Source organism: Ovis aries, chromosome 1, assembly GCF_016772045.2.
Source record: "Ovis aries strain OAR_USU_Benz2616 breed Rambouillet chromosome 1, ARS-UI_Ramb_v3.0, whole genome shotgun sequence".
Taxonomy (NCBI): domain Eukaryota; kingdom Metazoa; phylum Chordata; class Mammalia; order Artiodactyla; family Bovidae; genus Ovis; species Ovis aries.
Window position 1 is genome coordinate 136,058,896 of NC_056054.1, and position 27,573 is coordinate 136,086,468.

The window sequence follows — 27,573 nt, forward strand, 5'->3', positions numbered from 1 at the left end:
ACATCCGTATATGACTACTGGAAAGACCATTGCTTGACTATCTTCACCTTTGTTGGCAAAACGATGTCTCTAATTTTTAACACACTGTCTAGGTTTGTCATAGCTTTCCTATGAAGTTAGAAGCAATTGTCTAATTGCTTAGATATTTGCAGTGGTTTTAGAGCACAAAAGACAAAATCTGTCACTGCTTCCACCTTTTCCCCTTCTATTTGCCATGAAGTGATGAGACCAGATGCCATGACCTTAGTTTTGTTTTGTTTTGTTTTTTCAATAATGAGTTTTAAGCTGACTCTTTTACTCTACTCCTTCACCCTCATCTGGAGACTCTTTCGGCTTTCTGTCATTAAAGTGGTATCCCAGCAATCAAACTGAGTTTCATCCAGCCCAGCATTTTGCATGATTGTATACTGCATGTAAGTTAAATAAGCAGGTGACAACCGCCTTGATGTACTGTTTCCCCAGTTTTGAACCAGTTTGTTGTTCCATGTCTGTTGTACCTTCCCCCTTGATTTTCACTTCTCTTTTTCTTCAGCTTTCTGTAGAGCCTGCTCAGACAACCACTTCGCCTTCTTGCATTTCTTTTTCTTTGGAATGGTTTTGTTTGCTGCCTCCTGTACAATATTACAAACCTCTGTCCAAAGTTCTTCAGGCACTCTGTTTACTAGATCTAATCCTTTGAATCTATTCATCACCCCCATTGTATATTCATAGGGGATTTAATTTAAGCTATACCTGACTGGCCTAGTAGTTTTCCCTACTTTCTTTAGTTTAAGCCTGAATTTTGCTATGAGGAGCTGATGATCTGAGCCACAGTCAACTCTAGGTCTTGTTTTTGCTGACTATATTCAGCTACTCCATCTTCAGCTAAAGAATGTAATTATTCTGATTTCACATTGACCATTTGGTGAGGTCCATGTGTATAGTTGTCTCTTGTGTGGTTGTAAAAGGGTGTTTGCTATAATCAGTTCTGTTATATATAGCTGTATATAGTTCTGTTATATATTTTGTTCTCTTGGCAGAATTCTGTTAGCCTTTGCTCTGCTTCATTTTTTACTCCAAGGTCAAACATCACAGATATTTCTTGACTTCCTACTTTTGCCTTCTAATCCCCTATGATGAATAGCACATCTTTTTTTGGTGTCAGTTCTAGGAAGTCTCCCAGGTCTTCTAGAACTGATTAACTTCAGCTTCTTTGGCATCAGTGGTTGGGGCATAAACTTGGATTACTATGATGTTGAATGGTTTGCCTTGGTAACAAACCAAGGCTATTCTGTCATTTTTGAGGTAATACCAAGAACTGCATTTTTCATTATTTTGTTTATTATAAGGGCTACTCCATTTATTCCTTTGGATTCTTGCCCACAGGTGTAGATGTGATGGTCACCTGAATTAAATTCGCCCATTCCTGTCCATTTTACTTCACTGATTCCTAAGATAATGTTTATTTTTCCCCTGTCCTGCTCGACCATGACCAATTTGACTTGCATGGACCTAACATTCCAGGTTCATATGCAATACGGTTCTTTGTGGCATCAGATTTTCTGGAGCTGTTAGTAGCTGTCCTCCAGTCTCCCCAGCAGTACACTGGACACCTTACGACCTGGGGGGTTATCTTTCAGTGTCATACTTTTTTGCCTCTTATACAGTCCATGGGGTTCCCATGCTAGTATATTGGAGTGGTTTGCCATTCCTTCCAGTGGATCAAGTTTTGTCAGAACATTTCACTATGACTGGTCCATCTTGGGTGGCCCTACATGGTGTGGCTCATATTTTCATTGAGTTATGCAAGCCCCTTCATCACGGCAAGGGAAATATATTCAGTTGAATACCACTGTTATTACTTTCTAATAATACCTTTGTTTCTAAACATTTTAACCTTTATATTCATGAACATCATCTTTGCACATGTCCACTTTTGTGGGTTTAGCTGAAGTATTAATCATGGTTTTAATCAAGTTCTGATGGGTGCAGAATTAAGTAAATAACATAACTTTGAATGGAGACCAAGCATCATTGAAATATAGATTATTTAACAGCATCTCTTCTTCTTGACAAATATACATTTAAAAAATAGACTTGTGTTTATTTCACACTATTAATTTCTATTTTACAACTGTGTATTCATAGTCAGAGCAGTAACTAATTTCTTGACATATTTTTATTTCAGTAAAATCAATCACATTTTGAAAGCACCACTTTCTTAAACAGCAAGACCAGTTCAGGAAAGTCCAAATATGAACCATACTTCCATTATTTTGATATATTTGCATAAATTTATTAATATTTATTTATTTATTTATTTTAATGGGTGCATGTGTGTTCCCCATCCTGAACTCCCCCTCCCACCACCTTCCTCATCCCATCCCTCTGGGTGATCCCAGTGCACCAGCCCCAGGCATCTTGTATCATGCATTGAAGTTGGACTGGCGATTTGTTTCACATATGATAATATACATGTTTCAATGCCAATACAAATTTTATGTGAAATATCTCAATTTTGATATTCACATGTACTTTCATTGAAGAAGAAACATAATTTTTAAAATGTTATAACACATATATATGGAATTTAGAAAGATGGTAATGATAACCCTTAATGCGAGACAGCAAAAGAGACACAGATGTAAGGAACAGACTTTTGGACTCTGTGGGAGAGGGAGAGGGTGGGATGATTTGGGAGAATGGCATTGAAACGTGTATACTATCGTGTAAGAGACGAATCGCTAGTCTAGTTTTGATACAGGATACAGGATGCCTGGGGCTGGTGCACTGCGATGACCCAGAGAGATGATATGGGGAGGGTGGTGGGAGGGGGGTTCAGGGTTGGGAACTCATGTACACCTGTGGTGGATTCATGTCAATGTATGGCAAAACCAATACAGTATTGTAAAGTAAAAAAATAAAATTTAAATTAATAAAAGGTTATTTGTCAATACATGCTATTGATAATGATAATGTGATAGTCAGTTTACAAATATTTATCCAAAAATAATTAAGGATTTCAAGATACATACTCAGGTTCTGTTAGTGGTGTGGTTTCATTTGGCTCATTTACTGGGCTCCCATCTTCATGATTAGTAATTCTTTCATCCTCTGTTCTCATCTCCACTATTGGTTCTTTTGATCCATCTTTCCTAGAAAAATAAAGAAAAATAAAATCTTACCTATAAAATGCAAGAGTGGATGCATTATGGAACATAGCTAAAAATCTCCACAAAATCTCATCACCCTTTAAATAAATCCAATGCGGCTAGAATGGAATATTTACTAAGAATCTTGTTCCCATTGAAATTTATCTAGCCAAATATTGTTCAAAAAAAAAAAATGGAAAGAAGAAATTCCATTTTGTCCAGAATTATTTTCAACAAAACTGTGTTAAATATTCCACAAAATAATTCAAATTTAAAATTTGATCATTCACTTCTGGGAAATAAATAAAAATATTTTGACACATAAAATTCATGACATGAGGTATCTGGGTATAATTCCCTTTTCCCATGTGGTAACAAAGGGGGCTGGATTTGGGTATCCCTGTTCACGCATGTTGAAAAGCAAATTACACACACACGGGGGTGCAGTTGGTAAAGAATCCACCTGCCAATGCAGGAGACAAAAGAGCCATGGCTTTGATCCCTGGGTCTGGAAGGAACCCTTGAGAAAGGAACACTCCAGTGTTCTTGCCTGGAGAATTCCATGGACAGAGTCTGGCCGGCCCTAGTCCATGGGGTTACAGAGCCAGACACAACCGAGCACACATGCACTAGAACACACACTCATATACACACACTGCTAGTCACCTGCTATTGTTTTTTATATTTTATTGCTTTATTTTTTTTTTACAACTTGCTTATATAAATCTGATTAGGTAAATTCTCTTCTAAAAAGTGAACATTTACACAAAACTTTCTTATTTATTTACCTATTTGATTTTTTAAAAAGCAAAATGTGTTTCCCATCAGAGTAACAAGCCAATACCAGGGACTAGTTTGTTTTTCCTTACATTTATATCTCTGAAACTTAGATGTGCATGTGCTAAGTTGCTTCAGTCGTGTCTGCCTCTTTGCAACCCTATGTTCAGTAGCCTGCCAGGCTCCTCTGTCCATGGGATTCTCCAGGCAAGAATACTGGAGTGGGTTGCCATTCCCTTCTGCAAGGGATCTTCCTGACCCAGGGATCGAATCTGTGTCTCTTATATTTGCATTGGCAAGAGCATTCTTTACCACTAGCGCCAAAGTGCCTGGTTATCTAGGTGTTCAATAGTATTTGCTATTGCAAATCAATGCTTGGGTAAATGAGAGTATGCATGTAGTTTGAGAAAATAGTAATCATTAGCCAGTTTATAAGATAAACTGAGAATTTAAGATAAATGCTAATTTACAATAAAAGCCAAATAATGGAATATTCTAGTTTACACAAATGCTATCTTGCATACTATCGACTTTCTCATTTTTTCTGCAATATAAAATTCTTCAAATAAAGATGCTCTAAGTGTGTAGTTAATGTGTTTTGTAATGAATATACTCAGTCTTATAACTTCTGATCACATCAAAAGACTAGTCTAAGAATGCTTGAGATCATGTTTAGAAAATATTACATATTCAATAAATCAAATTAATTATATCCTATCTGTCATTGAGATTTTCTATATATTTTTCAGTTGAAACAATGACTTTTTGAAAAATTTAAAAACTTTTTCCCTAATGCAGGGAAAATCATGATTTTAAAAGCTATGATGGACAACAAGAATGGAATGAACCATGTGCTTTCATCTTTCCAAGACTTTAAGATTAATCGATCTCAGCAGGAATTACAAACAGAAGTGTTGGTGGATAAACCACCAATTAATAAAGTCAAACAGAAGCAAACGACAGAGCTGGGATAGATCTGCTTGTTTTGCACGTGGTCACCAACATCCTTCTAGACAAGTAAGACAAAACAAGAGGTTCTTTCTGATTTCTCTCTTGCTATCACCTCAAAGTCAAATCAGCTCCCAGTAGTTGGCTATACCTCATCTATATCTGGATGGTATACTCGTTCATATGTCTATATTCTACTATCTTGGTACAGAAGACCATCTCTTTCCACCTGAAATATTTAAAGATTCTCCTATCTATTCTCCTTGACTTTATATCTTTCCTTTACACCTACCAACCTTCCAGTAATCCATTCTTCAAAGCAACTAAATAAATCTTTACAAAATAATTAAAAAACTAATTCACTTTCTATTTAAAAAATATTTAACCCAACAAGATTTAATCCCTTTGTACTCAGATAATTCTCCTAACTAATATTGGTACCAGTGTCTTTACCTGTCTTACTCCACTCAGATCTACTTCGTGCTTAACATAGCTCATTCCTGCCTTAACAGCCTCTGTACTATTGTTGCACCTGATTAGAATGCTCTTCCTCTTGATCATTATATTTGTGACTCTTGATCACTCACTCTTCAGTTTAGTTTCACCTCCAGCTAGAGGTCTTTAGTGACTGAAACTCTAGTAGCAGTATACCATTCTGTTTTTCTTTATTTTTTAGTGCTGTCACTAAAAATAGTTTCAATTTTAGCATTTATTATCTGTATTCTTACATCAAAATGTGAATTCCATGTGAATAAAATTCTTGTGTTTTGTTCACCACTTTATCCCTAGGTTGTATGGCAGTGCTTGTTACCTAATACTTGTTCCATTTAGTTAATAGTAGAGCAGTGGCACCCCACTCCAGTACTCTTGCCTGGAAAATTCCATGGACGGATCAGCCTGCTGGGCTGCAGTCCATGGGGTTACTAAGGGTCGAACACGACTGAGCGACTTCACTTTCACTTTTCACTTTCATGCATTGGAGAAGGAAATGGCAACCCACTCCAGTGTTCTTGCCTGGAGAATCCCAGGGACGGGGGAGCCTGGTGGGCTGCCACCCATGGGGTCGCACAGAGTCGGACACGACTGAAGCGACTTAGCAGCAGCAGCAGCAGAGCAAGAATGAGTATATACAAAATTCAGTTTTGAGTCATGTGTGCATATATATGTATCATGTGTATATAATATATGTATAATTATGTTAAATAGTATGTTGTTTTCTGTATATGGGAAAATGAACTAAAGTTAAATTTGGTGATACATTTCTTTAGTTAATCAGGCAATTTAAAAGTACAGCAAGTTATGAGAAAGTGTATGTTTCTATGAGGATAGCAAGAGATAGTGAATAGGAATAGATCTCATTGTATTCAATATGTCATATGTTCATTATTCTTTCAAGCATTAAAATAGTCTAATTTCATTTTGTTCTTTGCTATCCACTCTGTCCAACAACTAAGCAGGTGACACTTTGGGATATTTAAACTAATTTTTTAACTGAAAATGTGTACTATTCATTTTATTATCCCTTTCAGTTCAGTTCAGTTCAGTCGCTCAGTCGTGTCCGACTCTGTGACCCCATGAATCGCAGCACGCCAGGCCTCCCTGTCCATCACCAACTCCCGGAGTTCACTTGGACTCGCGTCCATCGAGTCAGTGATGCCATCCAGCCATCTCATCCTCGGTTGTCCCCTTCTTCTCCTGTCCCCAATCCCTCCCAGCATCAAAGTCTTCTCCAATGAGTCAACTCTTCCCATGAGGTGGCCAAAGTACTGGAGTTTCAGCTTTAGCATCATTCCTTCCAAAGAAATCCAGGGTTGATCTCCTTCCGAATGGACTGGTTGGCTCTCCTTGCAGTCCAAGGGACTCTCAAAAGTCTTCTCCAACACCACAAAAGGTGAAAATATTCCTTACATAATATCTATAATAAATGGTCATAGATGAAATGCCTGCTGCTGCTGCTGCTAAGTCGCTTCAGTCATGTCCAACTCTGTGCGACCCCAAAGAGGGAAGCCCACCAGGCTCCCCCGTCCCTGGGATTCTCCAGGCAAGAACACTGGAGTGGGTTGCCATTTCCTTCTCCAGTGCATGAAAGTGAAAGTGAAGTCACTCAGTCGTGTTTGACTCTTAGTGACCCCATGGACTGCAGCTTACCAGGCTCCTCCATCCATGGGATTTTCCAGGCAAGAGTACAGGAGTGGGGTGCCACTGCCTTCTCCAAGATGAAATGCCTAGTAAGTGTGAAATGGGTTTGGAGATTAAAAGTAAAACAAAGCAGTGCAGCCATGCAAAAATGAATTCTCCTCTATCCTTAAGTCTAAGAAATAATGCATGAAACCATAAAATGCCTAAATATATGAATCAAGAATGAATTGAAATGACTCAACAATAAAATGAAATGAATCACTGACAAATAGAACACCATGAATGAATTCTAAAACATTATGTTGAATGAAAGAAGCCAGACACATATCAAGTTTTATAAGAGCTAAAAGTTATCTATGGTGAAAAAAATCAGAATAGTAGTTGCATGGGAGAGAGGGAGTTACCTGGAATAGTGTGGTCTTGTCTGGGTAGGAACATGAGAGAACTTTTGAAGTTGATGCTAATATGGAACATTTTTTTGCATATCACTCAGAGTTTTACATAAAGAAAATGTAAATTTTGAACTCCTTGTAGTGATATAAAAAGTCTTTCATTACTGTGACACAGATGTCTGATACTCACAGGTATGCAGCTTTTCCTTCTTCAAGTTCTTTACTTTTACCACTGGAGCCACTTTTCTTCCCACACATTCTCCTGGTGATACACATCAATAACCCACACTGTCGAATAAAGAAGCAGCTGACATCTGTTACCACCAGGATTAGCAAGAGTGCGGCGACTCCCAGACCAATGACTGCTCCAAGCCCAAGACCATTAAAAAGGGTGTCTTAAAAATAAAAGAAAATAATTGTATTAAACCTCAAGTTAGAAAAGATTATACCGTTATTTTTAAAAAGAAATCATCTTATCTGAGAAATATTCAACTTAAGAGACAAGAAAATATCTTTACTAGCACACGTCAATTTCATGAGCTATTGTCTGGTTTTCAAACAATGTTTTAAGCAACTGACATGTTAGAATTTGAAATATCCTTTACAAATTTTCTTCAGAAAAAACACTCTAACTCTAGTTTACAGTATACTTCTTGATTACCTTTGGGGAAGATAATGAATATTTTATTATAACCCTAATTGTACTCTACAAGAAAGTTAGAGTCATTTTTAAGATCATCACTTTGTTCAAAGAAAAAAAAATGTAATCAATACTCCTGTAAGAGATGTGTTAAATAGATGTTCTATTTGGAATAATGTTAGTTTTAAGACTTAGTCTTGAAATGATGCTATAGCACTTTGCTTTGACAGAGGATACACTTTAAAATATCAGCCTGGAAATATTTCAAAAATCATCATTTTTATCAGAATGCAACTGCTTTTCAATGTGTTAGTTTCTGCTGTACAACAATGTGAATCAGTCATATGTGTACATACATCCTGTCCTTTTTGAGCCTCCCTCCCACTACCCCTGTCTGGCCCCTCTACGTCATCACAGAACAGAGCTAAGCTCCCTGTGCTATACAGCAACTTCCCACTGGCTACGTGCTAATATTTTACACGTGGTAGTGTGGATATGTCAGTGGTACTCTCTCAATTTGTTCCATCCTCTCCTCCATCCTTCTGTGTCCACAAGTTCATTCTCTACATCTACATCTCTATTCCTGTTCTGCATCATTTTAGAATAAAATATTTACTTGTATTTTTCCAGTTAATAGTTTAACAAATCACATTAGACCAGAGGCAAACTTTAACAGAGTTGTGAGCTTTCTGAAGTCATATCCATGATGGACTCAATGGACATGAGTTTGAGTAAGCTCTGGGAGTTGGTGATGGACAGGGAAGCCAGGCATGCTGCAGTCCATGGGGTCACAAAGAGTTGAACATGACTGAGCAACTGAACTGACTGGCTGAAGTCATATCATGAAAAGGTAGGGAAAGATGGGAGGCACTTTTTCATGACATGTGGTTGGAGGAAATTCCACAAGTCATACACAAAGGATTCATGAAAGAGGTGATAGAGAATAGGGTGGAATAGACTGACTAACAGAGTAGAAATAGCAAGAGGGATAATGCAGCAAAAATGAATCAAATATTATATGCCTGTAGTTGAATATGAAGGGCAATTCCTCAACTATAACAATGCAGATAGGAAAGAGAGCATAACGGAAAGATAGAAGATTAAACTGGAGATATGTGTTATCTAGAGGTAAAAAACAGAAGCATATGACAGTTACATAAAATTGTTCAAAATGACCATGATGATGTTAAAATTTGCCTATATAACATTATAAACATAATTATCATTTTAAATGATAAAATACATTTACCACTCAGTATCACAATAGCATGCTCAATCTGTGAGTGGTGTGCAATTCAAGTGACAGATACAGAAGCAAATTTGGGTTTTGAGAAAACTACTTCTGAAAAAAATATATATGCAAAATAAAGATTTTCTAAGTCATATTTTTAAAGTTAGGTCTAATATATTTTAACCACAATTGAAGAAATTGTGATCCAAAGGAACTGATATAAGAGTTCTTATGTTGAATTTTCTACTAACAGGCCAGTCTTGAATATATCACACCTGTCTGAATACTAGTTTATTTTTCTGAATTTCATATCTAAATTTTTTTTTCAGGAAATACATATTATTTATATATCCATAACAGGCTTGCCTTGTGGCTCAGTGGTATACTATAGAATCTGCCTGCCAATTCAGGAGACACAGGTTTGATCCCTGGGTTGGGGAGATTCCCTGGAGGAGGAAATGGCAACCCACTCCACTGCTCTTTCCTGGGAAATCCCATGGACAAAGGAGTCTCGAGGATTACAGTTAATGAGGTCACAAAAGAGGGATACTTAGTAACTAAACAATAACAACATATTTCTTAACACTCCCAGAGTTTGCAGGTAGAGTCATAAAAATCCTTCTGTGACATGGTGCCTGGCACTTACTCAGGCGACCTCATGGTTCACCTGTGTTGCTGCTGCTGCTGCTCCTGAGTCGCTTCAGTTGTGTCCGACTCTGTGTGACCCCATAGACAGCAGCCCACCAGGCTTCCCCGTCCCTGGGATTCTCCAGGCAAGAACACTGGAGTGGGTTGGATTTCCTTCTCCAGTGCATGAAAGTGAAAAGTGCAAGTGAAGTCTCTCAGTCGTGTTTGACTCTTAGTGACCCCATGGACTGCAACCCACCAGGCTCCTCCATCCACGGGATTCTCCAGGCAAGAGTTCTGGAGTGGGTGCCATCACCTGTGCTAGAACACAGATATTCCTGTACAGCATCCTGTGTTGTTGCAAATAAGAATTCTTTAACCACAGAATCAACAAACCTGAAACTCACATGCCTTTAAAAATTGTCATTTTGATTACAATTATTTTATTTCCCATAATTAGAAACAGGCAATAGAAACACAGTGTTGGAGGAAAAAAAATTTTCATGCCTTTTCAGAATCTCCTTCCCCCATCGAAGTTTACATGCTATTTAGATGGTTTTAGTGTAGAAAAATTGCCTAGTGCGAATCCAGAGACATTATTAACTTTGAGGGAACTATTCTCTTATCATATGAACCCACTTTAAGGAAAAACTAGAGAAACAAAATATTTTTCAGCCATGGGAATTTGGTATTTTTTTCATGTAAAGTTTCAATATACAAATGGACAATGAGATTCCAAATATTATTTTAAAATTTTCAAAGATGTATCTGTATGCACTATTAAAAAACCTAGTACCTCATGCTAGAAAAATAATGTAACAAGAAAACTAGGTTTTGTTTCAGCACTTTAAACAATTATATTTTTCTTTCATTATTCCTTTTCAAATATAAATGATCCTCACCAGAATCTACTGTTACAATAAAGACATTTCCTTATGAGAGATCTTTGATTTTATGTAAAGCAAAAATATGTTTTTCAGTGTTAATTTTAATTACTTTGGATTTGCCTCACATGATTCAACCACCAAAGTTCAGACAAGAAGAGTAAAAAAATAACGATTTGATTGAGTGTAAGCCCCTGTGGATATAGTGACTCAAATGGACATTTGAACTTCAATTACTTCTTTCCTACTTCATTTAGATTCCTCTCACATGCATACCTAGTCAAAGTTTTAGGCAATGAATCCCACAGCTCAATGATGATATATCTGGTCAATGACATAAATCCCCATTTACTATTTTTAAAATGTGAAGACTTTTGCTTTGTTAGAAAAGGCACTGAATCTGGCATCAGAAAATCCTGCTTCCATCACTTACTCCTCCATATCCTTTGTTGAGTCAGTTAACTTTTCTCTAAGGCTGAGATGCCTCTTTATTGAAAATGGGGACACTTTGGAAAACAATCTCTACAAACTAAGCCATGAAGTTGTTGGAAAGACTTGTGAATATAATAATGTATTTAAATCACAAGGTAAAAATTTAACAAGTATCATTATTATTATCACAAAATTCTGTGGAAATGCAGTTTTGGTGAAAAAATTGACTGTTTGAAATTAAATTAGTTCAATAAATATATTTCTTCATCAGCAAACTTCAGAATCTCTTGTTAAGCATTGATTATTCTTCTGAGAATACAGTCACTGTTTTGAAATGACTTAGTTTTAGCTAGTTAGCTTTTAAATGATAAATATTTTATTTGTGACCTTTTTAGTATTAAACCAGTATATTGATCTGCTTAATTCCTGAGTTCAAAAAAGTGCTTAGAAACATTATATTTATAAAGCATCTTACAGTGGGGGAATAGTGACCTTAAGAGTTATTACTTTTTTCCTAGAGAAATGAAGTTATACCTTTTTAACTAATGATTACAAAGTTGGATGACTACGTAAAGTTACTTTTTAAGAAAAACTAAATATATATTTTGTCACTGCAAGGAATAGGCATGGATATCAAATAGGTTTATGTAATAAATATTTAATTACATTCTTTGGTGAAAGCTTTTTTTAGCTTAACAATATATTTCAGTTCAGTTTAGTTCAGTCGCTCAGTTGTGTCTGACTTTTTGCAACCCCATGAATCGCAGCATGCCAGGCCTCCCTGTCCATCACCAACAATATATTTAAATGTTTATATTTTCTCATATTCCATGAAGTTAAGCTATAATAATTATGAAAGCTAAATTTCCTTATATTTTCCTTCTTTCTTTTGCTACCAACTTGGTCTATTGTAGAAGTTCACTTATTTCTCTGGACTTCTCACAGAGTCATTACCATATATAGCATTGCATCAGTAGGATTTGGGGACTAGGAATGATTTATGTCCTTAGCAACATACAAAAAATCTTTATAAGTAAATTATGGTTTTAATTACTTAATACATTGAAACTAAGCATGACAATCATTTAAAGGATTTTAAAGATATCTTTTCTTTTTAGCTTCCCAGAATACTTACATATGTGCTTTATGACTTAAGTTTTATTTAACTCCATTACGAAAACAAAAATATTTTCAGGTTTCCACATTACAAGATAACCCTTAATATTCGATCTGTAGAACTGAAGACTATTTATTTAGCCAGAAGGCATGGCAACCCACTCCAATATTCTTGCCTGGAGAATCCATGGACAGAGGAGCCTGGCAGGCGACAGTCCATAGGGTCTCGAAGAGTCGCACAGAACTGAAGCAACTTAGTGCATATATATATATATATATATATATATATATATATATATATATGCCACACTGCATGGCTTCTGGGATCCTAGTTCCTGAACCAGGGATTGAACCCAAACCATGGCAATGAAAGCACCGAATCCTAATGACTAGACCAATAGGAAACTTCTCAGTTTTATGTTTTTTTTAATACCTTGTTTAAGTCAAGATTTTACTCAGCATTAAATGGGAAAAGGAAATGGCAAGCTACTCCAATATTCTTGTCTGGAGAATCCTGTGGACAGAGGAGGTTGGAGGGCTGCTGTCCATTGGGTGGCACAGAGTCGGACACGACTTAAAATGCATGCATGCATTGGAAAAGGAGATGGCAACCCACTCCAATATTCTTGTCTGGAGAATCCCAGGGACAGAGGAGCCTGATGGGCTGCCATCTCTGGGGTCGCAGAGTCAGACACAACTGAAGTGACTTAGCAGCAGCAGCAGCAGCATCAAATAGTCAAAAGATAGTAATAAAACTAGTGAATAAATTAAAATGTGTAATTTGCTTGCATAAACATGTCAATATTCATTTTTTCTATGCTACTAGTAGAAAAACAACTATTTAAAAGTGGTAAAAAAATGCAAATAATTATTTCTTGCTTTTCTGTATTTTTCTTGAATCCTTGTTTTCAGATTTTTTTTTTTTTTGGTGTTCTTTTATATTTCTCTTTGAAAAGGGATTTCATGTTAGAATTAATAACATATAAATAATTTAGGTGTCAAAAATTCAAACATCTATTAGTACATACATATTTTATTATTGGAAGCAAATATGAGAATCAGCCTAAGAGAAGTTTTAAACAACCCTCCAAGCTGCACCCCCCATACTGTGAAAGCTAGAAATTGCCTAACTAAACCAATATGTAGCCCAAGAGCTTATGTAATTGCAATTTAATAGTCATCAAAATATAAAATCAAAACACTTAAATATGGGGAAAAAATCACAGCTGTCATATGCATGATTTTTTCATATTTCTGTTGCAGAAATTAGCTTACTGCTAAAAGCACTTAAATAATTTTCCATGAAATATTGTTTGATGCTAATACTTAAAAAAAAACAGTACATTTTATTTATAAAAGTACCATTGCGTTTAGATTCTTAAGTAGTTCAGTTTTTTATTTAACTCTCTATAGGTTGAGAATTACTTTTAGATTAGAAATTTGTGATAAAAATATAGAGAAAAAACTAAAAAAAATTTAAATGGTGATTAATTTAAATTTAAATGGTCCTAAATGGAGATTTGGTTGTTGCACCCAGAATAGTGGTAACTATTTTCATAAATGATAGTGCTAAATATACCCTGAGGTAGGAAATGGCAATCCACTTCAGTATTTTTGCCTGAAAAATCCATGGACAGAGGAGCCTGGTGGGCTACAGTCCATGGGATTGCAAAGAGACAAATATGACTGTGCAACTGAGCACACACACATTGATAAATACAGTTGAGTGTACAAAAGACTACAAGGAAAATGTTTGTTGTTCATCATGACCTTGAACAAATACTAATCTCTTCTACAATAGAGGTAGGTCTATTTGTCTCCTGTTTACACATTCTTCCTTCATTTTGCCTAGTGCATCATTTTCATATATCAAATGATTTATGGAAAACCTGTGTATAAATCTATACGCACATATGTTTCATCCTATGTGGAAAGAGAAGGAGCAGCCTGCTTTCTACATTTGAGCTCCTTCTAACCTGTCTTGGGGGACTTCCCTGGTAGTCCAGTGGTTAATACTCTGAGCTTCTATTGCTGTGGGGAAAGTCCCATCCCTGGCTTGGGAGCTAAGATCCTGAATCTTAGAAGAAAACAAACAAAGAAAACAAACAAAGAAAACAAGCTGTGTTGGTCAGCAACTCAGCTAATTTAAAATCAGACTTCTGGATTATTTGTAGACTTTTGTGTCTATATAGTTTCATTTTTTTTTTTTTTAAAGAACTATTAATTCACTTAGACTTCACAAACCTTCACTGAGTGCTTCAAAATTAGTTCAGCATTAGAGGGGTTTCCTGATATGTACTAAAAGGGATTAAAACTAACGTAAGTCTTTAGGCTTAACATACATTGATTGAAGTTCAGTTTTATTTATGAAGCATAAGTTTCCCTAATTTAATTTCATTCATTGGATTCTGTAAAACACAACAAAGGACCCAAAGGTAAGATTTTTAGATTAAGAAGGACCTAGAGTAATCTTCATGCATTATAAAAGGTACACTCTGGGGTAATATATATTTTAAATTAAAATCTATTAGATGAAAACATAGGCAGAGCATTCATTGACATAATTCACAGAAAGATTCTCTTTGACCCACCTCCTAGAGTAATGGGAATAAAAACAAAAGTAAACTAATGGGACCTAATTGAATTTAAAAGCTTTCGCACAGCAAAGGAAACTGTAAATGAGATGAAAAGATAACTCTGAGAATGGAAGAAAATAATAGCAAAAGAAGCAACTGACAAAGGATTAATCTCCAAAATAAACAAGGAGCTCATTATCAGAAAAACAAACAACCTAGTCAAAAAATATGTGGAAGATCTAGACTGACATTTCTCAAAAGAAGAAAAACAGATGGTCAACAAACATGAAAAGATGAGCAACATTGTTTATTAATAAAGAAAATCTAAACAAAATTACAATGAGGTATCATCTACACCAGTGAGAATGGCCATAATAGAAACATCTATCTATCTATCTATCTATCTATCTATCTATCTATAGATATATATATATATATATAAAATGCTGGAGAACCTGTGGAGAAAGGGGCTTCCCTGGTGGCTTAGTGGTAAAGAATCTATCTGCCAGTGCAGGAACCACAGGTAAGATGCCTGAGACAGGAAGATCTCCTGGAGAAGGAAATGGCAACTTACTCTAGTATTCTTGTCTGGGAAATCCCATGGACAGAGGAACCTGGCATGCTACCGTCCATGGAGTTGCAGAGTTGGACACAACTTAGCCACTAAACAACAATGCTTGCACTGTAGGTGGAAATGTAAATTGATACAGCCACTATGGAGAACAGTATGGAGGCTCCTTTAAAAACTAAAAATAAAACTACCATATGATCCAGCAATTCCATTACCAGGCATATACCCTGAGAAAACCATAATTCAAAAAGACACATGCACACCAATGCCCATTGCAGCACTACTGACAATAACCAGGACATGGAAGCAACCTAGATGTCCATTGGCAGAGGAATGAATGAAGAAGTTGTGATATATATATATATATATATATATATGTATATACATATATATATATATATAATGGAATATTCAGTTCAGTTCAGTTGCTCAGTCGTGTCCGACTCTTTGCGACCCCATGAATCGCAGCACACCAGGCCTCCCTGTCCATCACCATCTCCTGGAGTTCACTCAAACTCACGTCCATTGAGTCAGATGATGCCATCCAGCCATCTCATCCTCTGTCGTCCCCTTTTCCTCCTGCCCCCAATTCCCCCCCAGCATCAGAGTCTTTTCCAATGAACCAACTCTTCACATGAGGTGGCCAAAGTACTGGAGTTTCAGCTTTAGCATCATTCCTTCCAAAGAACACCCAGGGCTGATCTCCTTCAGAATGGACTGGTTGGATCTCCTTGTGGTCCAAGGGACTCTCAAGAGTCTTACTCAGTCATAAAAGGAACAAATGTGAGTCAGTTGAAATGAGGTGGATGAACCTAGAGCCTGTTACACAGAGTGAAGTGAGAAAGAGAAAAGCAAATATTTCATGTTAACACATATATATGAAGTCTAGGAAAATGGTGCTGATGATCCTATTTTCAGGGCAGGAATAGTCACAGATGTAGGGAATGGACTTGTGGACAGAGCAGGGGATGAAGAGAGTGGGAAGAATGGAGAGAGCAGCACTGAAATATATACATTACCATGTGTAAAATAGACAGATGGTGGGAAGTTGTGGTATAGCATTGGGAGAACAGCCTGGTGCTCTGTGACAACCTAGAGGGGTGAGATGGGAGTGGATGGGAAGGAGGCTCCAGAGAGAGGATATATGTATACTTCTGGCTGCTTCACACTGTCAAATGGCAGAAACAACACAGCACTGTAAAGCAATTATCCTACAGTTAAAAGTAAAAAACTTTACAAAGCATACCTAATATTCTAATTAAAAAGTGAACTTAAGATTTCATATAGTTTCTTGCTCTGTTATTTAGATTGTTGCTTTCCAAAATCACTTGTCATTCATATACCTGGAAATTGATCTTAAATTGATTATTTGGTGTTCTGTGATATTTTTCCAGGATCCCTCAAAATCAACAAAGGGTAGGAAAATATAGCAAAAAGAGCTAAAGTATAGAAACAAGATTAAGGTCTAGACTATGTCAACAGAAAAAAAAAAGTATTTTTAAAAGACTTAAAAATGTTGATAAACTGTATAGCTTTATCAACAGTGGCGATATTGAAAATGAAGTATGATCACAGTATTGCCCACTATAGATTAAGCTGAAACCTTTACATTTTTAACATAATCCACTCAAGAAAGATAATAATCTTTTCAATCCTGAGGAGTTGGGTAGAGAAAAGTTGTATTTATAAGACAATTTCCTATTGGGAATACCTAACTTGCTAAAGAGAACTTAAATTAGATATGTTTTGTCTTTAGGTTTGATAGTTTTCTCTCAGTTATATTCAATGAGGAATCAGGCATATTCATAGAAAATACCATTATTATGTACTTTAGATTTTTAGAAAAATGATTCCAAGTATCTACTTTTGTATATTTGAGACATGACTTCTGCAAGTGTAATCACAAGTAGAAAAAACAATGAAGACTCTTATTCAAGCATGTTATAAAATTCACTATTAAAGGGTAAACTTTTGAAACGACTGATATAACAAACTAAGAACAATGTCCCACTCTTTTTTCATTTCTCCACATACCACAGTTTTCTTCTATGTCATGACCATGGGTTTCCTGTATTCATACTGACTGTTGTTAATCCCTGAACTGATGGATCCATTCCATTTAATGTTTCTTAATTTTTTAATTGGAGGAAAATTGTTTTAGATGCTGTGTTTGTTTTTGCCATATAATTGATCCATTCAATTTGAATTCACATTTGATAAACCTGTTTGGAGGGGTGAATTTGCCTTTAGAATCGGACCCCATTCCTGCCAGGGACACTCAGAGGGCTCAGGCAGGTGTTGTGTGCCTGGGACCTGGGAACCCCATGGAAACTGGGACAGAACTGTGCTTGAGAGTCTCCTGTGGAGGTATGGGTCAGTGGAGGACTGCGGCAAGGATAGGGCAACATGAGAAATGCTGGGCTGGATGAAGCACAAGCTGGAATCAAGGTTGCAGAGAGAAATATCAATAACCTTAGATATGCAGATGACACCATCCATATGGCAGAAAGCACAGAACTAAAGAGCCTCTTGAAAGTTAAAGAGGAAAGTGAAAAAGTTGGCTTAGAGCTCAACATTCATAAAACTAAGATCATGGCATCCAGTCCCATCACTTCATGGCAAATAGATGGGGAAACAGTGGAAACAGTGACATACTTTATTTTGGGGGCTCCCAAATCACTGCAGATGGTGACTGCAGCCATGAAATTAAAAGACGCTTACTCCTTGGAAGGAAAGTTATAACCAACCTAGTCAGCATATTAAAAAGCAGAGACATTAGTTTGCCAACAAAGGTCTGTCTCGTCAAGGCTATGGTTTTCCCAGTATTCATGTATGGATGTGAGAGTTGAACTTAAAGAAAGCTGAGCTCCAAAGAATTGATGCTTTTGAGCTATGGTGTTGGAGACGACTCTTGAGAGTCCCTTGGATTGCAAGTAGATCCAACCAGTCCATCCTAAAGGAAATCAATCCTGAATATTCATTGGAAAGACTGATGTTGCAGCTGAAACTCCAATACTTTGGCTACCTTATGGGAAGAACTGACTCATTTGAAAGGACCCTGATGCTGGAAAGATTGAAGGCTGGAGGAGAAGAGGACAACAGAGGATGACATGGCTGGATGGCATCACCAACTCAATGGACATGAGTTTGAGTAACTCCAGGAGTTGGTGATAGACAGGGAGGCCTGGTGTGCTGCAGTCCATGGGGTCACAAAGAGTCAGACACAACTGAGGAACTGAACTGAACTGAACTGAAGCCTGTTTGAGACAAATGTTTGAAATTCGGAGGTTTTTAATGTCTGATCAATTTGTCTTTAATTGTATTAAATAAAAAGAAAGAAAGAATCACTGCAAACTATAACAGCAAGGGTGACTAAACATATCAATTTCTATTAATCCAAAATGTTTTAAAAATTCAAACAAACTCAAGAGCTACTACGATTGGAATTTATACTCTCTCTCCAATCCAAGCCACATTTTTCGTTGCTTCTCCATACAAACAGAGGACTTGCCAGGTAGCTCAGTTGGTGAAGAAACTGCCTGCAATGCTGGAGACCTGTGTTCAATCCCTGGATTAGGAAGATCCCAGGGAGTAGGGAATTGCAACCCACTCCAGTATTTTTGCCTGGAGAATCACATGGACAGAGGAGGTTCGCAAGCTATATAGTTCATGGGGTCGCAAAGAGTCAGACATGACTGAGTGACTAACACACACACACACGACCAGAGAAAAATTGAATATCTCCTCCTGTGACACGTGCTTTTATTTTAAAATAACTTTATAACATATTCATCTTTTGAGAAAAATGTAATGTACATTTACAAAATATAAAAATACAAGAAATTGAATTTATAGAAAATAAACATTGATGGAAATTATTTTCATCTCCACCATTTTGTGGCCAACACACTACAAATGGAAATATCTCAGTCACACTTTTATTCTATTTAATTATTAATGAAATATCGACAATAATTTCCATATAACCTAGCTAAAATGTTCTTTGATAATCATATATGAAGGAACTTTGGGAATTCCAAAACACTGTAGAAATATTACTTTACAAACCTGATGGCTCAGATGGTAAAGTATGTGCCTGTACTGCACGAGACCCAGGTTTGAACCCTGGGTCAGGAAGATCCCCTGGAGAAGGAAATGGCAACCCACTTCAGTATTCTTGCCTGGGAAATCTCAGGGAGAGAGGAGCCTGATGGGCTACAGTCCATGGGGTCACAAAGAGTTGGATATGACTGAGTGAATAACACAAATGACCACTTTGTTTACAGCAAACTTATTACTCATCACTTGTTTATAGTATCTTCTTTTTTTTTTAAATTCATGTTGATCTGTGGCAAAACCAATACAATGTTGCAAAGTAAAATAATAATAATAATAATAATAAAAGTATCTTCTTTTAAAAAATTAGGATTTCTCTTCTTTTACCCCAATCTTCCTAGATTTCAGCAAGTATAAGTACTTTAATATTGCTAGCATACATGAAGTATGGTGCATAAAATAACTGTAAATAAATGTTTATATTTTACATGTATTTTTTACTATTTTTGATAAACTATTCATTAGGCCTAAGGTTTCGGTATATTTTCATTCTTCCAGTTACAGATGTGCATATCACTGTGACTAAAACTTAAGAAGTTTTTTAGTTTAATATTATTTTTAAATTTTTTCATTATTTGTATAATAAATTTACCATTTTGATCATTGCCTTACTTCTATATGTCAAATTAAAATCTTTCCCAGTCTTTGAAAGTCTGATGTCAAAATTAAAAAAAAATAAAGATAATTATTGATAATGCTCTTATTGACAGTGTTATCTGACAGATATCTGTTATTGACAGATAACACTGAACTCTGCTCAGTTTGTGAACAAATATATATATATATATAATATATATTGTATAGATATATGCATATTTCCTAGATGGCACAGTGGTAAAGAATCAGCCTACCAATGCCAGAGACACAAGAGGCATGGGTTCAATCCCTGAGTCAGGAAGATATCGTGGAGGAGGAAATGGCAACCCCCTACAGTATTCTTGCCTAAGAAATATGTATTCTCTTCATTTTTGTCTACTTTAGCTCACCATTAGTTTTGAGGTTCTGAATTACATTTACTGTTATTTTTATAGTTAAGGTTATTTTGCACAATATTTTAAACATGTAAATATCCATTTAAATAAAATAATAAGATTAAATCTCTTAAAAGTTCATTTTAATATGAAGTGGATCAAAGTTTCCTTCATTTTAAATTATGACTATACTTTCTTTGTGTTCTAATCATTTACTCTGTAATATCAGTTCTTTTTGGACAATTCTTGTTAATAGTATTTATGAGATAAAGTAATTACATCATTCAGCTTTTTGACAAAATGTGGTCATTAGCAACTTTTTCAGTTCAGTTCAATTCAGTTCAGTCGCTCAGTCATATCAATCCCTTTGCCACCCCCCACCCCCCGCCCACCCCGCCATGGACTGCAACATGCCAGGCTTCCCTTTCCATCAGCAATCCTGGAGCTTACTCAAACTCATGTCCGTGGAGTGCCCTTAAATGTTCACTTTATTCTGATATTCAATTGCTTATTGAACTAGTTGTACAAAACCTGTGTGGGTACAGTGTTCTATCTTACATGTTTTCCAGGGTATGATTTAAAGGAAAAACGTATATAAGGTTATATCTGTGCTGGCTGTGAAGAGAGTATTATCATCAGTGAAGATAAACATGCAGTCTTTTATAAAGGATTGCATTTCAGGCAAATAATATTGGAATTTTAAAAGGGTAAAATCTTAAAAATATCTTAAAAATAAAAACTGTTAGAAACTTGAAAAATGTACATACTTGTATGTAATTACACCAATTTTTAAGTGTTTTGGGACATGTCTGAGGGATTTTTAGCTTTTAGGATCACACAGAGGTAATTAGATGTGTTTTAAATGAACACATATTGAGTTCATTGGAGCTCTTTATATATCTAGAAACATACTATAAAAGTCATGCTGGAGGTCAGTAGTTACATGGAAGTTTATATTGCATGGGATTTTCTAGCTTTCTGGTTCTTTGATAAAACCCTTTGTAGTATTCCTCATTAAGTTAGGAATTGAAAATTTTCAGATTTTAAATGATATAAGCAAAATTCACCAATAATCTTTCAACATTACTCAAACATATCAATAAAGCCCTGTGCCATTGTTTACATATGTTTTAAAAGGAAAAGGAAAGTGAAGTTGCTCAGTTGTTTCCGATTCTTTGCCTACACACCTTTGTGCATGGGATTTTCCAGGCAAGAGTACTGGAGTGGGTTTCCTTTGCCTTCTCCGGGGGATCTTCCTGACCCAGGGATCAAACCCGGGTCTCCTGCATTGCAGGCAGACTGTTTACCTTCTGAGCCACCAAGGAAGTTCTCATAGGTTTTAAGTCTTCAGGTTATTTTTGGTACATCTTAAAAAGGTAGTCTTGTCTTTCTTGGGTGTAATCAGTTAAGCAATAATGATGTAGACAACTTATTACCTACAAGTAAATTTATTTTCATACAATATTTTGGAGGGGAAGATTGTATTTTACTATTCTTAATACTGTCTATTTTCTAGTCGTTTTGATTTTTCTGTCAAAATGATATTACATGTATAATGATTTTTTAGATGCATAAATATAATGCTAATCTACAATTTCCTTTCAAGTCCCTATTCTCTACTAATAGGAGAGGTTTGGAAGAAGATAGTATCAAGAGGTAGCACTGATAAATCAGACGTATTTTTTAAACTAAGTAACTGATTTGAGGCAAGAAAAAGCAGTTAATTGAGGATAATTGGTTTAGTAATGGAAAGGAAATTATAAATATACTTTACTATGCAAATTAATTAAAATTTGTAAAACCCTACACTCTTTTCTAAAAGTATATATGTTTATTTATGTATACATGTAAATATATATTTATATATTATATATATGTACATTTACAAAGTAGGATTGTGAATGGCATGCTTTTTCAAAATATTTTCTAGTCCTTTATATCATACAAGTTATGGTTTAGCCAAGTAATAAATTGGTCAAAGACATATGATCATCCTATGTGATAGTCATATGACATGATTATCATAATGCTATTAAAGAATTCTATCAAATTGTTGTGAGACTAAAATAAGAAAAAGGCAAAGGACTCTCTTCACTGGGAGTTATTAGTGTATTGATAGGGGTGAGTGAAAATGCTTTTCTAGTGGTGTAACATACTGTGACCTGCGAAAATAGGTGGAAGAAGCATGTAAGCTGATGGTTAGTAGTCAAGGAAGGCATGATAGAGAAGATAACTTCTGACATGACACTGTGATGATGAGCCCATTTCAGTCAGAACATAATATGAGCAAAGAAGGAGATATATGAAAATATACAGTATAACCTGAAGTTAGCAGATATTTATGGATATTAGGGATTTGATATTGGGGGTAATTGGTGGAAGATACTGATTAAGTGATAAACTATGAGGTTAAAAAATGAACCTTTCAATTGAATAGATAAATGAATAAATAAATCAACTAAAACAAAATAATCACCACCACCACCAAAACCTAACTGATCTTTTCTTAAAAGATGGTAGGAAGAGACTAGAAACACATAGACAAGGAAATAGAGCCTGTTGCAATGGTTGCGGGGGGTGGCTAGTAGAGGCTTGGGCTACAGCGCTAAAATGTCCATCCAGCCTTCCCTCTCTCTTATTCCATACCTTTTTCTATAGTGCATATATACATGTCAATACCTGCCTGATGTTTGGATTAAAGAAGCTAGAAGATAGTCAGTCTCATATTGCGATTAGTGATTTAATTCACATTAGATAATGTAGGGACTTCCTACATTATCTGTAGGGACCTCCCTGGTGGTCCAGTGGTTATGACTTCATCTTCCAATGCAGAAGGTACAGGAAGCTAAGGCCCCACATGCCTCATAGCCGACAAAGATAAATAGATAAAACAGAATCACTATTGTAACAAATTTAATAAATACTTTAAAAATGGTCTACATCAAAAAATATAAAAAGTAGACACTGTATAAGATAAATTAAACTATATTTTGTATTATATATGTATATACCTACATATATACCATGAATTATAATTAGTATGGGCTTCCCTAGTGGTTCAGATGGTAAACAGTTTGCCTGTATACTTATTCTATATACTTTTAATTAGAATGACATTTCAAGTGATGCATAATTTTGACCAATTTTTAAATATCTATCCAATCTCCCTTAAGGTTTTAGTATCTATCTTTTCTAAATTTAAAACAATTCTGTGTAAAAAGTGAATAATCTAAAATACAAAAAGTATTCTTCTTCTATGAGAATGCTGATGGAAACATCAAATTTTATGAGTTAAGGTAACATGTTTTAATGTAAGAAAGGAAATTAAAGAATAAAATAATTGCATTAATTTTGAAAAAAAAAAAAAACTTGGCTAAAAGAAATAGTAGATACCAGCATTTTTCTGATAAATATTTCAAATAACTAAAAACTTAGTAATGAATATTTTATAATTGTTGAAAACCTGGTACAAATATAAATCATGGGAAATTGTGAAATATCTAAAGCATTTGCATAGCAGAATATCTATGCTCCTATCTACACTGACATTTCAAACTGCTAATTATGTTGGAAGGAGACCACCGGCCACAAAATCCTGTCTAAAAAATGGATAGTAATATAAAATATTTTTCTATATGATAATTATTCAAAGTGCTATATTTGAAGTTTATTCTTACCTCACACACTCTATAATTTCTTCATATTCAGTTTAAATCTTATGGTATATGTTCAATTTACTTTCATGGAATTAATTTTGTTATTTCACATAAGACAGTGAAGCTTTTATTGGTTAGTAGAAAAGGGAGCTTCTTAGAATGATATCAATATGATCAAAACAGATATTGATCTGTTAAAAAAAAGTGTTAAAAAAAGTGAGTAGTTTAAATTTTAGGTCCTTGGTTCACTCATTAAATGGCCAATTTCATTGTTTCTTTTAATATTAAGAGTATTCCCTATATTTAAAACAAGGAGATTAAATTTTCTTTACACAAACAAAATATATTTTTTTCTTAAAGACTATATTACAAAATTGAAGTACATTTGTACAAGAATAAACTAGAGCTTCCCAGGTGACTCAGGGGTAAAGAATCCACTTGCCAAGAAGTAGATAGAGATTTGATCCTTGCATTGGGAAGATTCCCTGTAGAAGGAAATGGCAACTCACTCCAGTATTCTTGGCTGGGAGATCCTATGAACAGAGGAGCCTGGCAGACTAAATAGTTCTTGGGGTAGCAAGTAGTTGGACATGACTTAGTAACTAAAGAGCAGGAGCATCAATATAAAACTACACTTGATGATTTACAAATTGTTTATTGAAATTCCAGACAGTTTAACCTATTTATTATAAAATTCTTAAATATACATACTTTTGAATTTTCTAAATTTATAAAACAATAAATGCAAAATGTGAACAAATATATGAATGATATTATCATTTTTAAGGAATTTATAACCTATTAATTTTACAAAATTTCCATTTTCACATGTATTTTAATGTGTCTTAGAGACTTCCTTTTCTGCATCAGGGTTAAAAAAAAAAACAAACTAAGCTACATTATTAAAAGGAAACATTCTAAACATGTAGGGCCAGTTATTATTGCACACTGCATCTGAATGACTATATTGTATACCATCAACTATAAAACAGAAGTGTAGGTTTTCACTAAGAAAAATAGAGACAAACGTTATTTATTTCATTTGGTGTAAGGATAAAACATGGAACATCCAGGCAATGGAATATCATTCAATACTACAAAGAAATGAACATGAAAAGATACAGAGGCACATGAAAAGATATAGGAGGAATTTTAGAGGTACATTACTAAGTGAGATAAGCCAATCTGAAAAGATTACTTACTGTATGATTCCATCTATATGACACTACAGAAAACGCAAAACTATGAACATCAGTGGTTGTCAGGGATTAGCAGAGAGACAGGAGTGAGAAGGCAGGCAGAGGACAGAAGATTTTTAGGGCACTGGAACTATTTTGTATGATACCATAATGGTGAATACATGTCATTATATATTCATCAAAACCTATAGAATCTGCAAAACCAAGAGTAACACTTAATACAAACTCTGGATAAAAAATGATGTCTCAATGTAGGTTCATTGATGGTAACAAAGGTACCACTCTGCATGATTATAGTGGAGGAGGCTATGCATATATCAAGATAAGAGGTATATAAGAACTTGGTACATTACTCTCAATTTTGGTGCAAAGTTGAAACTATCCTAGAAAACAAAGTATATTTAAGAGCTGGAAAAAAGTTAATATTTTAAAATCTTAATGGGAATGGTTAATAGGCCTGAATCAACTGAGAATGTCTATAATTACATTTATGTCCTTTAATAACTACCAAAATGTGACATACTAAGTTATGAGTAACACACAGGCAAGTCAATCATTTTCAATTTCCTATGTTTGTATGAGGAAATCTATATAAACCATACTGAATAGTGTTGTAGAGAAATATTTCTCTTTCCTTAAGTAAACTTTCCTTCATATCTGAGCCATTTGATGGAAGAGTAAGTCTCAGGATAGTATATGAAAATCCAATTAATTGTTATTCTGTTTTCCATCAATAAGTACCAAAAAGCATACTATTTTTCTTGTAATTTTTCAAGAGCATCAGTGAATTTTGCATTTAGTCCTTCAGGTAATGTACATATCCAGTTCAGCGTGATGAAATTATATAGAAGCAAAGGTAAATGGAAATTTGTCATTCAGAGATTCTTCAAACCAAAAATGCTAGTTTGAAGAAATAATTTTTAGCTCTGTTTTAACCACATTTAAACAAATAAAATATTATATTCTAATATGATTTTTAAAATAATTTTTCTCTTGTAATAATAAATGAGAAATCAGTAAAGAAGCAAGCATATAGCCAATGTGCAAATTATGTATTGAAGTTGCTTATTTAGATTTTAAAAATGAAAAGGATAGATGTTGAAATGGAAATATCTATTTTAGTTTTAATTAGACAGTAAAAATATTATTTTATATAAAGATAATATTATTTATTTCTACCAAAAATATAAATAAGTCATTTTAAAAATGTTTTAGACAATGTATAAAAATCAGAAAATAATAAAATTTAACTTGATATGCTAAGACTAAATACACCATGTGAGTTTATTACACTGATCATGAGAATAAATGAAGCTTTATGTATAAGTTGAAGTGAGAAATATAACAGCAGCTTAAGAGAAGTACCAGGACTACTGGAAGGCATGGTGGTCAGTTAATACACAGCCTTTCCTTTGCCAGAAAATTTTTCCTATGGTCCAATCAAGAAGTCAAAGGAAGCAGGTCAAATCTAGAAGATCATATAAGTAACAGACAAGAGATTTAGATATACCTCCTTTCAGTGTAATTTGATAAAACAAACAAACAAGGAAAACAGAATATGAGTAACCCTCAGATTGTTGCTATAATAAGATAATGGTGTTTGATTAGAATGCTAGAATATATTTGCTTAAATATTTTTAGATTCCTTAGTGGCCCCCCAAAATAAAGTAACATAAATCTAACCAGGTAATATAAAATTACTGTGACAGTCGCTATGAAAATGTTCAAATACCCCCAGATACTTCCCATTTGATACCATATCATTTTTAAGGAGCTTCGGGAAAAACAAAAACAAGAACAGAAAAAAAAAAATCAGCTTACCTCTTTCTGTCTCCCAATATATAAAACTTCTATAACTATTTCATCAACTGAAAGAAGTTAAGCATTGTAACAAAATATAGATATTATAATTTTCATTTTAAAACATATGAAACATTTTAATGAGTGGTCTTTAAGACATATATTTGGGAGAAGGCTGTTCTGGATAAAGGAAGATTAAGCATGCCTTAAAATAATGCAAATCTTGAAAATGAGTATTTTCCTTTTTGTAATTTCTACACTATTTAATTTTTAACTGGCAATCCAACAACTGACTGTTTGTAAGAGAGAAATATATATGCATGTGTTACCATACATTTATTACTTTGAGATATTGAATCTGATCAAG

At 34.8% G+C, this 27,573-nt stretch overlaps 1 protein-coding gene across 1 annotated transcript in view; it reads right to left on the bottom strand.

Annotated features, from left to right (window-relative positions):
- The window catches only part of NCAM2 (neural cell adhesion molecule 2), a 607,059-nt gene that overhangs the window by 9,168 nt on the left and 570,318 nt on the right, over positions 1–27,573 (bottom strand). Inside the window, exons 16-17 of the mRNA XM_042230005.2 lie at positions 7,578–7,782; positions 3,015–3,134 (exon numbers count right to left, since the gene is read on the bottom strand). Of these exons, the coding sequence (XP_042085939.1) occupies positions 3,015–3,134; positions 7,578–7,782 (325 nt within the window). The remainder of the gene's footprint in view (positions 1–3,014; positions 3,135–7,577; positions 7,783–27,573) is intronic.